This window comes from Wyeomyia smithii, chromosome 2 (assembly GCF_029784165.1).
Source record: "Wyeomyia smithii strain HCP4-BCI-WySm-NY-G18 chromosome 2, ASM2978416v1, whole genome shotgun sequence".
NCBI lineage: Eukaryota > Metazoa > Arthropoda > Insecta > Diptera > Culicidae > Wyeomyia > Wyeomyia smithii.
Window position 1 is genome coordinate 105831944 of NC_073695.1, and position 16822 is coordinate 105848765.

The 16822-nt window shown below is 37.8% G+C and overlaps 1 protein-coding gene across 3 annotated transcripts in view; it reads left to right on the forward strand.

Annotated features, from left to right (window-relative positions):
- The window catches only part of LOC129724944 (uncharacterized), a 1074712-nt gene that overhangs the window by 235118 nt on the left and 822772 nt on the right, over positions 1-16822 (forward strand). For all 3 annotated transcript variants that reach the window (XM_055680233.1, XM_055680234.1, XM_055680235.1), the window contains exon 3: positions 6748-6996. In XM_055680233.1, coding sequence (XP_055536208.1) covers positions 6748-6996 — 249 coding nt within the window. The remainder of the gene's footprint in view (positions 1-6747; positions 6997-16822) is intronic.

A 16822-nucleotide genomic window follows, 5' to 3' on the forward strand; every position in this document is an offset into this window, starting at 1 on the left:
AGATAGATGTCAGCGTCATCTGTAGAAAAAAAATCACAGGAAGGTTGTATGCAAAGCCACGACCGCAAGGTTGAAGTAGAATACTTTCACAAGAAAGATAACCCGGATTCTTGCGTGTCAGTCATTTTTTCTAGTAAATAAACGTTGACCGTTCATTGGCAGTATTGTAATTTCACTTTGTTTGATATTTTGAATTAACTTTATTGAATATTTTTAAAATTTTGCGCAAACGAGCAGTTGAAGTGCTGCCGAACTATAATATGCACATTAAATACGACATCATTGAACGTGAACGGAACAAAGGCTACAGTTATGCAGAACGCGAATGTCGGCGCGATGCGATTCGCCTTACCGTGGTGAAATGTACATCTTTTTTTTACAGCGTAGTAGAACTATACATTTCAACACATTTCGTATTGCCGAATCGCATCGCGCCGTCATTTGCGTTCTGCATAACCGTAGCCAAACACTTAGCGACGCAAACACGAAATTATAGTCAAAGTATGCATGAAGATGAAGATAATTAACTTTGGATTATAGCGCAAAACGAGAAAACATTAACTCTTCAAATATTCATTTGTATTCTTCAAATTTCAGTTCAATTTAATATCTGATGAAATGTCTGTTTAATATCTGATGAAGGCTCTTATATAGGCCAAATAATGCATTCCCAATTTACTAGGTCCATTACTCTGTCGACCGTGCTTGGGAAAGCAATCGTATAACGACCAATCAGAGGTCGAATTTTGTGTTTTGACAAGGCTTAAGAATTTTCAATAGTACAACAGTTCTAATAATAAAATTGCAATTTCCTGTATTTGTTAGGAATCTTAAAAGATTTTCTAATCGATTACTGCAAAAACGAAGGAAATCCATCGAAAACTAACCGTTTTATTAGTATTTGAAATTGGACATATTTCTCACTCTTTTCAGTTTTAGATTTTCATTTCACATCCCTATGTAGCCGAACTTCCTGAGAGAAGTATTCTACTTCAAAATTAAAGCTGCCTGAATACATTTTTCAAAAAGATGTTTTTATGGTGAACAACATTGCCGAAGACATGAACACTGTGGAAACATCTGTTAAGGAGTTATGAGGTTTTGTCGCGCCAACGGACCAATTTGCCCCACTGTGCGTCGGGGAGTGGCTTTTGTGCGCGATGCACCCTTTTAACTCTTATAACCTCCTAGCCAACTACCTAGAGACTGGTAGTTAGCTACTACTGGCGTGTTGGTGGTTGACCCGCCACACACGTTGCAGCTCCAGGACAATCTGGGAGGCGGCCGCATAGGCCGCGTCCCAGATGTCCGGGTCGTCGCACATCCTCCGGACTGGATTGTCCAGAGTACTGCCAGGCCCGTACACAGCCATCATGTCACTCCTCGCTATTACGAAACGGGGGCATACGATGAAGACCTGCTCAGCAGTCTCCTCTGCTTCCACGCACTCGAGACACATGGGGGATCCCGCGTGTCCGAACCTGTGCAGATGTTGCTTGAAGCAACCATTGCCTGACAGTATCTGTGTCAGGTTAAAGTTCACTTCACCATGGCACCTCATTTCCCAAACGGATATCTCCGGAATAAGTCGTAGAGTTGTAGAGCCGTATAAATTCATGCAAAGGACGTGTTATCGAAAGCTCCCACAATATCGAGTAAAGCGCAGACCGCTGTCTTTTCATATTTCAGTGACTCCTCGATCTTTGTCACTAGGGAATGCAACGCGGTTTCAGTAGATTTACTCTGTCGATAAGCATATTAATGCTTACGTATGCGTAACTCCTTTAGAAACTTCTCTACAGTATATTAGCCCGTGATGTAAAACTTCAAATTAATTCTAAAACATCGATCCATTTATATTGACCCAGCAATTGAGCTTTTTATTCCAGAAAAAAGTCTCCGACTTTGAGTTATTTCAATAATTCAATGTTAATTTTTTGATCCTGGTTCGCACTGCAAATGTTCGTGGTTCGTCCTAACAGTTTCGCCAAATCACCGCTAAAGCCAGTGCGCATTGTTTATATTTTGACCTGAGAGTTTTAGTCGTTTCAGTCAACCGCTCTGTGAAAACGTAGTGAATAATCGAAGAAAATCGCCGGACTTTCTTATAAAACAAGGAAATTGGATCAAAAAACAATAATTTAACTTACAAGGTAGGTTAATATTGATTTTCTGGGCATTTATTTCCTTGCCTCTTTGTAGGTGTACAAAATGAGACCAAAACTGTATTCCCCCGGAAGAGTGCGGAAGGCTCTGGTAGAAATCAGAAATGACTCTCTCAAACCCCTTTTAATTATTTTCTTTTTAAAAAAAAAAAAAACTTCAACAATATTTAATACAACAAAATCTGTCCCAATGGGACTACAAAATCTTCTTATGTATCCATGTTAGAACAGTGTACCCATGTTGGGATGTGAGATGTGACTAAGTTTGCCTGAATTCTTATTATTCTAAATAACCTGAATACTAGCTTTGTACAAGTTTCTTTTAACTGCTAAGTAGATAAATTGAGAATATAACTGTATTTGACACAACAGTGCGTTTATATTACATGTATTTCTAAAATTTTCAATGCTCCTCTTCTATTTTTTATTAGGACGAACTAAAATCATAAATCACGCGAACCACGATCAACATGGCACGAACCAGGATCAAAATTGCGCTTGCATTAAAACTGATATTATTAATATTTGCTAGACATCATGTGTTTTTCAAGTCAACAAATTTGATTGTCTATAGTTATCCTTTCTAATAAATCTAAATTTTAGTTGAAAAGTATTGTAGTTTTAGAAAAATCTTGCATTTATTCCTAGGGTACCATGAAAAACAATGAGACAGGTGCGAACCACGATCAATCACCCTACCATGAAAATTTTTCTTGCTCTCAAAAACCTTGACATGTCAAATTCGGTTCCGTTTACTTGATTATTTCTTGAGATGTGCAGAAATTTGTGTTTCATTTGTATGTAACCCCTCCTTTACAGAAGAGGGAGGAGTATGGAACTATTATGGGCAGATTTGGTACCTCTAGAAACATTCAAATGCCAAATTTGGTTCTATTTGCTTGGTTAGTTTTCGAGATGTGCGTAATTTGTTTTATTCGTATTGGACCACTTCTTTACGGAAGAGATTTGCTGCATTTGCCGAAACGAAAATTTATTTTTAATATAGAGGAATAATATATTTGGCAACACTTCCGATAAAAAATTATACTTTTTTCTAAATTTCTTAGCTTGTTCGGACATCTTATGTCTATGAATCGTGAAGAAAAGAAAAGAGAGGTTTTGAACAAAAAATGCGTTATTTGCAACAGGAATGGTATCGAAAAAAAAGTAATCAAATCGACACCAAAATGGGATTTTTTCGAACTGAATCTTCTTCCGGTTTCGACTGTGCATTATTTCCTGCAAACCTCAACAATAATCCGCTAGGAAGGAAGTAGTGGAAGACCGGTCTGAATAGTTAACAAAAGAGGACTTTTTCCTTCTTGTCTGAATCATGGTTTAAGCCTAGGGGTTTGGCCATCAATCCAGGTGTATCTTCATGAGAAATAAGTCAGTTTCTCCTCAAGGTTATCCACTTTTTATTCAGAGCAGTAGAAAAAAATCCAAAATTATAGTTGTAACCCGTTAGTCAAAAACAATTTTTTTTCAAGGTGTATATTTTTTTATAAGTCATTATCAATTCTCTCAGACATTTTTTCCAAACAAGCAACAGTTTCTGAGGTAAATTGCTTTGTACGAAGCCTGTGTCAAAACGCAAACTCTTTCTTAAAAATTCTCTATCTAAAAAATTTTCCAACTGTAAAAAATACTCATTTTGCTGGGGAAAACACGCGTACAAAGTTTTTTTTTAAATCAAAAATGAAAAGGAATGTTTGCGTATTTTTAGGTCATTTGGCGTAATTTTGATCTAGTGCAACCATCATATTGCATATTTATTCCTCATAATATAACACTGGTTGACAAAAGCAAAAAAATGCTGCCCTAATGCTCAAAATAGTTGCCCTAGAAAGATTATAGCTTTTTAACCATTAGGTACTGTGAAATTCGGTGCCTCTAGCTATTGTCAAAACGCGTCAACTTACGTCAAAGTGTCGCATAGTATTTGCTCGTCGGATTCGTAGCTTCAACGTTCGGGCATTCGGTCACCAAGAGACAATAAACCTATAATCAACGCAACAGTCGTAGTAGTTACATAATGAAATCCTTAATTTATTAAGCATTTACCATCAGCATCAACGTTACTGCTCAATCGATGAGATTTGATGGTAGAATGAGGAGGAATGCTATTTTTTATTTCAACTTTCAATAAAATCAATCTATTGAAAATACAGTCATCTTTTTATTGCTCCTTACTCAGTCACGACCAGCGTTATTTTAAAACTCGAAAACAGCAATTTTGGCGGAAAACTTTTCATTACGGTGGAAGCTCATCGCATTATGCTTGCTGATTTATTGTTTCTTTCTATTTTCCAAGACAAATACGTATATTTATAGCAGCACGGCGCCAGCTGTAGTGCCATCCCATTTTTGTCATGATCACGATTGTGATGGAAGTCATTCACCGTCTTGCTGATTAGTAGCGCCACTTTATTGGCATGCCAAAATAGTGCCAGCACATTGCCAACTCTCGATTTCATCGCCGATTTCTATGGAGCATTATGACTAAGCAAACTGCTTGCGCTATTAGAGTACTTCGCTAAGCTGCACAGCCGTATGGCACCCTTAGTCTTTGACTCTATGTGATGTGATTTATTGCTGTGGCACGGTATTCAGCTAAAAAAAAAACATTTCGGAGCGCGGGTGGTACCAGAACTCATAACTGACATGCTCAGTGGGATTACGCTAAGATAGCGAAAAAGAGACGTGAGCTTTTATTGGCCACAGATTTATTTCGAAAGTAGGTCGTCAGCGGGATGGCGACTGGTTTACAATCACGTTTACTTTCAGCCAATAGCTTCGCTGTCTAAGCAACTTGAGCAATGATAAGAATTTTCAGGATGACTCAATCTGCGAGCATCGCCATAAACGGGGCCTATTAGGATGTTGGCAAAAGGCGAAGCAAAATGTAGGCAGCTGAGCTGCCAAAGGCTTCATGCTTTCTCGTCCTCTGGGCTTCATTAGACAAGATCTGATAACAGCTGAAACTAACCACAAACAAGCTGTGAGCAGCGCTCCTCGTCTGTCACGGCAGTTGAGGTGTTAGCCGTGGGAGTAATCAGCTGCAGCGTGCGACGCGCGTTGCTGCAGACAGAAATTGACCCCGATGCACTCGGTGAAGATCTCACGTCCCATCTCATCAATTAAGTATCCCTCCTTTTTCGTCCCGATCTACTGGCTCGTGTTCGGTATGCTGATGAGGCAGAAGAGCTTGAGTGGTCTTATAGTGTCTACAGTTTCTACAGTGGATAGTCGACTAGCGTGGACAAAAGTACTCCATCTCTTTCTCTCTCTCTTTACCTCTCGAACAGCCTGTCTAATTAGGTAATTTGATGAATGATTCGTACGTGACGCGGTTAGGGTGAGAGCGCCTAGAAGTAACAAGATTTGATTTCAGGCTGCTGGGAACTTGCCGGTTAGCATATTGGTCACGGTACTTTCTTTGTGGCGAAAATAAAATGTTTACAGAACTTTGCGTCATATGTTGCCAATATTTTTATCTAAAATGGTTTTTGTCCTAATTTTCCAGGTCAAAAATTATTCGGGTATAATAACCTTTAGTACCGTCTTAAATTCTGTTACGGAATATTTTTTCCCATAATGATTTTACACAATTTTTACATGTTTAACACTTAAATGATGAACTACATGCATTTTTAGCATCTTATTCATCATTTATAATTGTATTTTTTGGTTTCGAACAATAGGCGCCTGAATAAATTACAACATTTTCAGGTCGATGTTGGTAGTTTAGGTATTGCCTTAGCATTATTATTTTTCTTTTAGTACTCGAAATATTTCTGACTTTTTGTTGTTTTAGATCTTTGTTTTCGAACAGGAAGCCTTTGAAATGTTCGCCTAAAAAATTAGCAGTTAGCTCTTAGTGTTCTCCAAATTTTTTCATCAAAGGTGTTTTTTCAATTTTTGGGGAGGGCTTAAACCATTTCTCTGTGCGTACAACTTCCAACTAATATTTTCATAAGAAAGTATACGAATAAAACTCGATAACGTGACAACTAAAGACAACTGAAGCTCTTTAAATTTGTAAAATTGCCTGATTTAAGAATAAAATATTGACACTTCGTAGCAACTATATATCTGCTAAATAGTTGTAACTCGCTCAGATAGAAAGGTAAGGCATTTTTTTATAACTAAGATCTACCTTAAATTTTAAAACTGCCCTCAAACAAGCTGCGAAACGAACATTTCATATTTTTTCTCGATTGCTTTTATTACGCGGGCCGGCACTTGATGGCGTGTTGCATCTAGGTTACATACTTTATTTACGTTCCGAGGAAATTGCTCTCGTTTCCACCGCACAAACATGTTGAACCACTTAACTGGAGCTAGCCTCCAAAGTGCAGTGTGGTGAGGTGTGGTGGGGCGGCGCACTGAAGTTGTTGTTGCGTTTTCAGTTTTCGTTTAGCCAGAGGCCAAAGACCGACTTCTGTGCAGAAAATTTGCATTCGCAGCCATCATCGGCGGGCGAACGCATTTCTCGCTCGTGTGCTGGTGATAAACGATCGCTTTATTCACTGCAACTGATCTTCTTTTATTTTGTTTTTCCTTCTCTTTGAACAAACAGATTCCTCCTTCGTCACCGCCGGTGGCGAACAGCAGTTTATCATCGAATGGTATTGAGAAGCTGATAGACCAGCACTTCGGCCCGCTGTATCCCGATTACGCAGACCACACACGGTCGGTGCTGATCCGACAGGCTCGCGATCTGCTGGTCTGTACCTTCCACGGTGATCTGGAACGGTTCGAGGCGGACTTCCTTGCTCCAGCGGCGGATATCGTGAGCGGATTGCAGATCGCATATCTTCAAGGAACGGTAAGTGTCCCGCTCTGTTACATCATTGATATAATCTGTCACCTAGCTGTAGATAGTTCAAAATAAACCTAAAAGTTCCTGGGATTACACCGCACACCGTGATGATCTGTCAATTTGCCAATCTTATCAATTTGATTTCCAGTAGCGAGTCGATTTCGTAAACTGAGAAGTTGTGTTTTCTCCAGGACTTGAACACTTCTTTTTTAGAATAAAAAGTTGGCATAATTGCGGCTGATGATCAGATAAGACGTGCGTATTTTAGTGTGTAATTGGGATCAGAAATGGGCAATTCTTTTCACCAGATTAATAAAGGGCAAAAGATTCAACTGATAGCAATCAGCAGTTCATCTCGACCAATTTTTTCGTTGTTTCGGGTCACTTTGAAACGTACATGTTTTCGATTTCATCAGGTTGTATCGTCTGCCGTTGTTTGGTATAACCGAAACCAGCACAGAAAAGACCCAATCGAGTACAGTAGGGAATTAATTTAGTTTTCGAGTCTTGTTTTTATTTTTTGATTCATACCCCAGCTATCCGGAGACGCACTGGCCAGCTGACTTGCCTGATTAAAGTTGGTAATTCCAGTGAAAGGATCCTATATCGTAAATTACAGCCTTGTGCAGAGTCTGATATAATCTGGATCCTAGTATTATACCGTAAATATCATTGCCAAGTCTAGCAATATGAAGCACAAAATGGGAAAAGTTTCATAATTTGATCTGCAATATTGTTGCAGCATTTTATTCAGTTACGAACGAACGAATTAAGGGTGACCAAGGTAAAGTTTCATTCGATAGCCAAAGGAAAAATTCCGCAGTATCCTTTTGTACAGTCTTCTTTGGCATATAATCGGGCTGATAAAATCACAAAAAATAGTAAGTTTTATTGCTTATGCTCAGAGAGCTCTCATGAAGGATGATTTTATGAGGAATAGTTTACTTTGAGGCAGAATCGCGAAACATGGTCGATCCGTGGATATCTTTTCGCGAATAATTCTAGAAATTTGTCGGTTTTACATAAAGGAAATCTTTCATATCATAGTTTTAGATTTTGTATTTTTCGTCACTATCTAAAAATAATCCACCAATTGATGAGATCCGATCTTTTTTTTTTTTAAATCTATTATTGTACTAGTCAGAAAGCAATACAATGGGGTCTTTTTTACGCGTTTGATTGTACCGCGTTTAAATGATTAGATTAGATTTACTTATACCAAACTTATTTGATACAGCGTACAAATAACCTTCCAAATCGCCTAAAAATAATCTGCGTTATTGCAAAACAATCGCGTTTAGAAAAATTCATTAAAATAACCCGCGTAAAAAAGACCCCAGTGTAAGTTGATAATCTCTACGTTATTCGTTACAAATAATATTTTTGGCAATCAACAGCGCAGTTATTCAAATACCACTGTTTTCGATTTCATGACTGAATATTTATCTAACTGCTTCCAAATTTATACTCAATATGACACTGTGATCATTTTGATTTTATCACACTTTTTCAAAACGTTGTGAAGTTAACATTGTTTAAGCCAAAATGTGTATTTTATAGATTTAAACTAGTAACATTACTTACTATCTTCTTCAATCTCGCTTTTGGGCCGCTGCTCTCTAGTTACACAAAGCGTGAGGAGTCTGCCTTGAAGTTATCGGCCTCTATCGGGTCTCTGCTGAATATTATCTTTGCCGGTCACTCACCCGCTCATCCATGCGCTACATTGCACGGCAAACTTTAATCTGACATGATTCATTAGCTTGGCAATATGAAATCTGCATATTCCATACAGCTTGTGATTCTAGCCGAGTACTGACCACAGAAGACCCCACGCGGTCACCGACCGGCCTCTTTTCATGTCCACGATTGATATCTGTAAAGCGCCACCGGGTGGATCAGCGTCCTGTAAAGCGCAAATTTTACGCGGATTCGTGGGCTGTGGGACCTAAACTGATTACGCAATCCGCAATTAGCTCTGTTCACTACAGCAATCTTTCTCTTCATCTCGTTACTTACCTCATTGTTACACGCCACGAATTTACCAGGATAAACAACTGCATCAACCACTTCGACAGGACTAACATGCACTCTGCCAGCCACCATGTAATTTGTTTCGGCAGTGTTAATTGTGAGTCCAATTTTCGCAGCTTCCTTTGTGAGAGCCGTAATGGTGTCCTCCACAGCTTTACGATTAATACCTGATATCGAGGTCGTCCGCGAAGCCTAGACGAATGTGAAACTTCGTGACGATAATGTCGCTCCTCTGCACACCTGTTTTTCGTATAGCACCTTCCAAGGTTATGTTGATAGCATGGTCGAAAGCCCGTTTCATTTCTTCTGATCATCCAACATCACAAACGCGTCCAAAACATCGCCTGCTGTCCTGACGCTTGATGTGATACTGTCAAAAGTCGCACGTATCAGCTTACTCAATTTTGTTGGAAAAGCATGTTTAAGCATTACCTACCGTAACTCGTTGCATTTCACTTGATCGTACGCCGCCTTGAAATCTATAAATGATCTGTCTACAAGTGGTGTTCTCAAAGCTTGTCTAAAGGTGAACATTTGGTCAGTTGTAGATCGTCTAGCTCGAGAAGCGCACTTGTATTCGCCAAAAAGGCTTTCTGCAACGGCCTTAGTCTATTGTCCCTTCTTATAGACAGCGCAGTCGTATCTTTACAGCCGATTCCGTTTCGAATACGTCGGACAGCCGGGTGCCAATCCTGCCTTCCACGAGATTGTGATCTTAATCCAAGTTTGGCTACCGAAAAATACTGCATATTGATGACATCTTAAAAGTGCTGGTCGTCGATTAGGGAGCATTTCCATTTTCAGTAAGGCTTCCCAATGTTCACACGTGCAAAATAGGTACTACTGTAGTAACAGATGGCCATTCCTCTGGCCACGGCTAAGTTCAGTAGCCTCAAGCCGTTGTCGTTGAGAGTAGAGTGAAAACTTTGCCTGCCTAAAGCGGGGCGAATGAGCTCCTCTCCCCCGACTTGTGTGTTCATATCTCCGGTGTTGATTTTAATGTCGTGTTATGGACAATTTCCATAGTTTTTCTCGAGAAGCTTGTAAAGCTATACCTTCAAGTCATCGGCTTAGATGTGGGATATTTTACAGGGAATATTGTCAAAAATACTAAAAGTGTTGATAAAAGCATTTTTGGTATTTTTGTACTTGTTACGATCAAAACAAGTTGCTTAAGATCATTTGTGACTGTATTACGGTCGAGTTCTGATAGAGGCTTGATTTTTTTTGTATGAAAAGCGGAAATTAACATGAACTTGTTCGGAATTCAACCCCTACCCCTTTTGAGTACCTCTAATATGTAATGAACATGTATGTCAAGTTTGGTGAATATCGATCAAGGTGTTCCGGAGATATGATAGAAGATGTACAGCGATTCTATAACAAATGCTTCTATTTTGCTCAAAATTGCAGAGACTGGTCACCAGCCGAAAAATTAGACTCAATTTTTTCATTTGCCTATTAGGGTGACCAGTTTTAGAATAGGGTAACAATGTTTTTGATTTTATGTATTACTTATAAGGACCAAAAATTTTAAATACGTTCCAAATCGCTTGGTCTAAGGTGATCGCAGGGAAAGGGAAACTCTTTCAAGTCATGGCCAGAAAAACAAATTTTTGTTCAGATTTCGAACTCTTTTGAAATTATTAGTAGACACCTCCCAAGTAACAATCCAAAGATGATTTAGTTTTATTTATATTTTATAGAAGTTTTATCAAAACATTACTAAATACATCGAGTTTTATCATAAATTTATTTAAGTACTTGTGGTTTTTATTTATCATCAGTTCCCAAGAGTATTTTAAGAACACTTGAAGAGTCCTCCATAAAACTGCTTCATTAATAACTGTAATTAGCCTGAAGAGCGGTTTTGAAACGCACTCAATACCCTTTTCAAAATACCTATGAGAAACTTCCATAAAATTTTATCAGAGTTTTACGATAGTTTTATGGTACTTATCTTCAGGATGAATCTATCTTGAAAATGTGCCCATAAAATTTTCTTAAACCCATTTCGTCTCATGAAAGAGAAAACATTCGTGAAAGAAAAGGATCTAAAATAAACAAAAAATTTTAGCTCATTCAAGCAACTAACTCATACTAAATCAAATCAACCTAAATCATTCTAAATCAAGTCATTTAAGGGTATATTACTATTGGTGTTAAAAAGAATAAAAACTCAATACTCACTAACGGACAGGAAATATAAGATGGTAGAAATTCCAATACAGGTCGGTCTCGATTACCAAAACATTTTTTTATTCCGGATAATCGAGTTTTCCGGATAATCGAATCAAAGAAATATATTGAAATTTGCGATTAACGAACATAAAATAAATAGGTATTTCCTTTTTTTTTAATTTCACTTGTATGATGCAGTGGCGTAACCAGAAATTATTTCTGAGGCGAAAAAGGGTTTGGTATTGAGAAGCAAAAAAAAAAAAATTGGACATTGATTACTTTTAGTTGAATCGAACCTGTTCCAAACATGCGGGAAATGACATAAATGGTAACAAATATGCCAGAAGAGGGTGGTAAAGGCAAAATTTCGGAATAAAGATTAAAACGAACACCGAAAAAATGAAATTCCGGATAATCGAATCTAAAATTCCGGATAATCGAGTCCGACTCGTACCTGAGAATGTTCATGCAATATGTTGCATTTCTTCATTTCGCTCATGTTTAAGGCCCTAATTATAAAATACACCGGATGTTTATTCTAAACCATTAATTGTTTCTTGTTTTAAAATCGCTACAAGTAACACTTTTCCAACAACAATAATCACAAAAATGGTACTTGACTGTTAACAAACAGTTGTCAAACGGGAGAGGGGGCTATCTCAAATTGAATTTGTTTGTCTTGAAAAGTTCAAGCAAGTTTTATTCAAGCCCAAGTATTCTTCTCCTTAAATGCGACAAGTAAATGCCAACTTGTCGAGATATTAAAAAAATCTTATTAGTCTTGCTCAAGAAGTTTTAGTTAGAAGCCGTCTTATGAGGGATTAAAATGAAACCAACGACAAATATGGCGAACAGACTGTGATTAACTACACAGTACCAAAAAATGAAATCTACAACTAATACAAATGAAAGCATATAACGATTTCTAGCACATAAAGTGAATAATATATACACAGTACCAAAAAATGAAATTTACAGCTAATACAAATGAATGCATATAGCAGTTTGTAGCACATAAAGTGAAAAACATATACAATTTCACACCGTTAATAATGCACAGTACAGAACCGTTTTAAACCATGTAAATTTGTACGTGAAAAGAAGGATACTTAAAGCTTTGAATATGAATATGCATGCAAATTAACAATATATTCATTTACATTGCATGTTAACATAAAGCCACACGGAATATTACATGGTTTCTAATGCTCCGGTTATGTGCATTTTAAGAAATGTAAATTTTTTTTGCTGTGTACAATTTCACACCGTTAATAATGCACAATACAGAACCGTTTTAAGCCATGTAAATTTGTATGTTAATTGATATAAACTTAAAGCTTCGAATATAAATATGCAGCAAATTCACAATATATTCATTTACTTTGCATGTGAATATAATACCACACGGAATATTACATGGTTTACAATGCTCCATTTATGTGCATTAAAAATGATGTAAATTTTTTTTACTGTGTACGTCAAAATGATAGCCATTTGTAATTAAACGGTAATAGAAGGCCGAGATTCTTAATGCTACTAATAATTCTGGCAGTTCAGTAGTGAATGCTGACCATGCTGAACACAAAGTTTAGTAAAATGTTCCATAGTCCAGGAAACCCGAACTTAACGAAAATTCAGATATATTTTTTATTTTCTAAATAAATTACTGATTTGCCAGTAATATCATGGCGCGTTTAAAATTACAAACTTTTTTGTCATATAACGTATAAACTTAACGTGGCAATTAAAAATTTACAAATATGAACTTGAAAATACATGTAGATTTATCTACCTATTTCATTCAACGACTGCGATGACATTCTTTTTTTGAGAAAGAGTAGATCGATGGGGTTTGTTTCCTAAATTGATCTCTGTAAATAAAAAATAAATTCTGTTCATAGCGGAATAAGCTAGAAAAAAGAGTTGCGAACCTGATTTATAAAACTCTCGAAATTTGTTACAGTTTTTTCATGGTTGTGAGCAACTCCTGAATGTCATCATGAGTGCATATCGATAAAAATATAGAGCTTTAAGCAAACTTTAGGAACTATTCTTGAGAACCTTCTCTAGCATGGGCCTCCTTGATCTTATGGGGATTTTTCGTCTGGTTTGTAGCAGTTTGTGAAAATAATAAGATTTATGCACTGTTTTAAAGAACAAGCAATCAAAACTTCTTCAAGTACATCGTAAAACTGATATTGTTACTTGGGCTGAAACTTGAAAAAAAAAACAGGACCCAGCAAGTAAAAAGTTAAAAGCAATGATTTTTTATCTTTTTCTTCTTTTTGTTATGCTTATCTTTTTTCACCACACATTTTTCTGAAAGCCCAATCCATCCCCGCATAATCAATAACCATAAACGGATGATAATGCAGATCGTTTAACGATAACCCACACAGTTGTGACTTTATCCCGAACTAGTTGTTAAGCAAGTTTTATGGTTATTGATCAATAACCCGCGGGTCACCTCTAGAAAAATTCTGTTATCATGGAAAAATATTTTTTTAGGTTTTACTTTTTCTCGAAACAAAAGATAGATTTTTGTCCGCCTATAATCCTGAAGTGCGGTCTGCCGCACGGAATAAACGTTCTATGGTTATTGGCTAACGCACCTTTTGTTTGGCAGCTACATCTATATTTGTCTTCCGCAGCTCTTAAATTCCAAGTGCAGTCGCGTGTTGCATATTGCAGCAATGCAACTGGAGGACAACAAAATTCTCTTGTGCTGAGAGACACAACAATGGAGCTCGAATTGCTGCTGTGAAGTCGAACTTACAATTTTCTTTGTTAAGGCGTTCCAACACTTTGAATAAAGTGTATTAAATATTTTTAAAATTGTATGTAAATGAGAAGTTGAAGTGCAACCGAGTTGCGGGTAGGAAGTTGAAGTGCTACCGATTTGCCGATTGCAAGGATCCAGAAAGCTTGAATTTTTGCCAAAACAAGGGAGAAAAATGACAGAAATAGGTGTTTTTCGACTATAGCAAACTTTTCTGGGACTGCCATCATCCAACTTGTTTGAATTTTCTGGCATTGCCATTATTATGCATGCATAATAGGGTGCCAATCGAGTATAGGGAAAAGTTTGACCATTGAATTTCAAAATACGGCAGCTTTCAAAAGTTTTGCCTTTTCGAAAAAAGACCCTATGCTAAATTCAAACACAATCTGGTTTCGTTAAGTGAACCCCAAAGCGATCAAAGTTTTATTTTTCTTCTTTAACGCTATCTGCTACTGCTACTGAGTTGGGGCCGTCCTTCTTACAATTCATTAGTGAAATAATTGATTTGAGCAGAAGTAGTGTCTTATATACACCAAACAATGCATTCTCTAATAACTAGGTATAACATTCTGTCGACCGTATTAGGGAACAAACAAGCATTAAGTGTCTGATCAGAGGTCGAAATCTGCGTTTCAACAAGGCGTGACAGTTTTCAGTCGTACAACAATTCAAGTAATCAAATTGAAATTTTCTGCATTTGGGCGAGTGCATAAATGGTTTTCTTATCGATTGCTGTCAGATCCGTTGAATAATAACTGATCAGCAGCTTGGGAGCTTCGTAGCCGCAAGGTTACAGAGCCCGCTTTGACAAGCGAGTGGTCGTGGATTCGAATCTTAATAAAATCAGGGCCATCCACAGTCAATGAACTTAAGTATGGGTTTATTTTCAGGATCCCCATCAACTCTCCCTTCACGTTGAATTCTACAAAATCTCGACTAATACCTCTTCACAAAAATAAAACCCTCTCACAATAAAACTGGTAAGAGGGCCATTCAGTTGAAATCTCTCAATATTATCGCAAATGGCGAAAATATTGGCCCGAGGCAGCGGATAGTAAGCGTAAAAAAAAGAACACAAGCACGAATTATAATAAACATGTCACTTACTCTTAACAGTGATATTGTTAATAGCGAAATATGGTGGGGGGCTTTGCGAAGTTGGTAGCATCTCCTAGTAGCAAAACCTGATGGATACCCTGATGGGTGCCTGCCTCAAGCTCAAAAAAGATGAAACGAGATTAGTGTGGTGAATGAATTTCAACTAATTTAAGTTAACTTAAAAATAACTTGATGCACAGAATCAATAATCCAGGTAAATAACACTCCGTACAACAGGCTTTTTCCAACCTACGTAGGTTACATGAGGCATCATATAATTTGTGAGCATCAAATTGATAGGTCTAAATGAAGATATTTTGCTACATCATTTTCCTGGTAAATTCTTCAATTTGTTTCGCTGCCCGTTTTGCGAAAACAAATCATTCGAGCGTATTACTTCATCTGCTCACTAACATTAATGAAGACACATAGGCTATGTAAATGTAAATATCAGTTTGTGTGTGTGATAGGTAGAGTTACTTTTTGATATAATACTCGAACCAGCCACTTTCACTTCTCACTTAAATATTTCCCAAAATATTGCTAAATAGCAGCGAAAATAATTTTGGCCAGGTTTTCACTCGAGTTGCTCCTTTGTGCGGCGTTGCAAAGCGAGCGAGAAGCAAAATCTTTCTTCTCCTTTCTGCTTGAGAACGAGACAAATGCTACGCTTCTCAAGTCTTCTGTACACACGCTTTCGAGATACTCTTCTTTCTTCATGCATTTCCCTCAGTCAGCCTATACACCAGAGAGACGCCGAGACACTCACCGTTAAGGCAACTGTCAACATCAAAACGGGCGAGCTGTATAATTTTGCATTGGCGTTATCCGTTTTGATGTTGACAGTTGCCTTAACGGTGAGTGCCTTGGCGATTCTCTAACATACAGGTTCCCTAATTTCTGTGAGTAGCAGCAAGTACGCCACTCAGCGACTGTAAAAGAGTACGCAAGTGCCTGCTAGCGAGTAAGAGTACCCGACTAAGATTGCTCGACTAGGAGAAGTGCTTGAAAAACAGTGCTCGAAAACGAAAATGCTTTCTTCATCTACCTGGTTTTGCTTCGTGCACCGACAGCCGAACAGGGGGGAAGAATCTGTAAAGTTTCGCATACTGGAACGTGTAGGGTATCAGACTGCTTTGGTAAGTTTCTTATAGCAGTCTAATGCAAAACCAGCCGAAGTAAACCGCTACCGGAGTAGTTCGTTACCCTATTTGAAATATTTTTTTGTCCCTGCGCAACTATCGTAATGCATCTTGAAACAATTTTACTCGGCTGGTTGTTCTCGCGAGAACACGCGACTATACGCGAGTAAAAGATTAGAGTATGATCTTGAGAATGAATGCGAGCAAGGAAGACAGCGAGAAAGAACGAGAAATAACTTAAATGAAGAATTCTCCAGTGTGTGATACGAAAACCTCACTTGAGGTGTTTCATGCTGTTTATGAGTGAGACTAACAACACTGGTTGTAAAGCCGTTGGCGCCGTTCCGTTAATGAACGGGTCGTAAGTTAGGGTCCTGGGTGGAGTCGACTCCTCGGGCGTCGGTAATTGGCACAACAACAGTGGCGGAACTAGACCGACGGAAAATAAGCGAGAATAAAAAAAGAAAAAGAAGTGTGGAATTACATCAAACACACTGGCAATATCACGAAAGATCAATGTTCCTGGTCGCAGTGATGAGTCCATATAGTAAAAAAACTGATCAGCATTCGAAATTGAACATGTTTTTTCCATGTT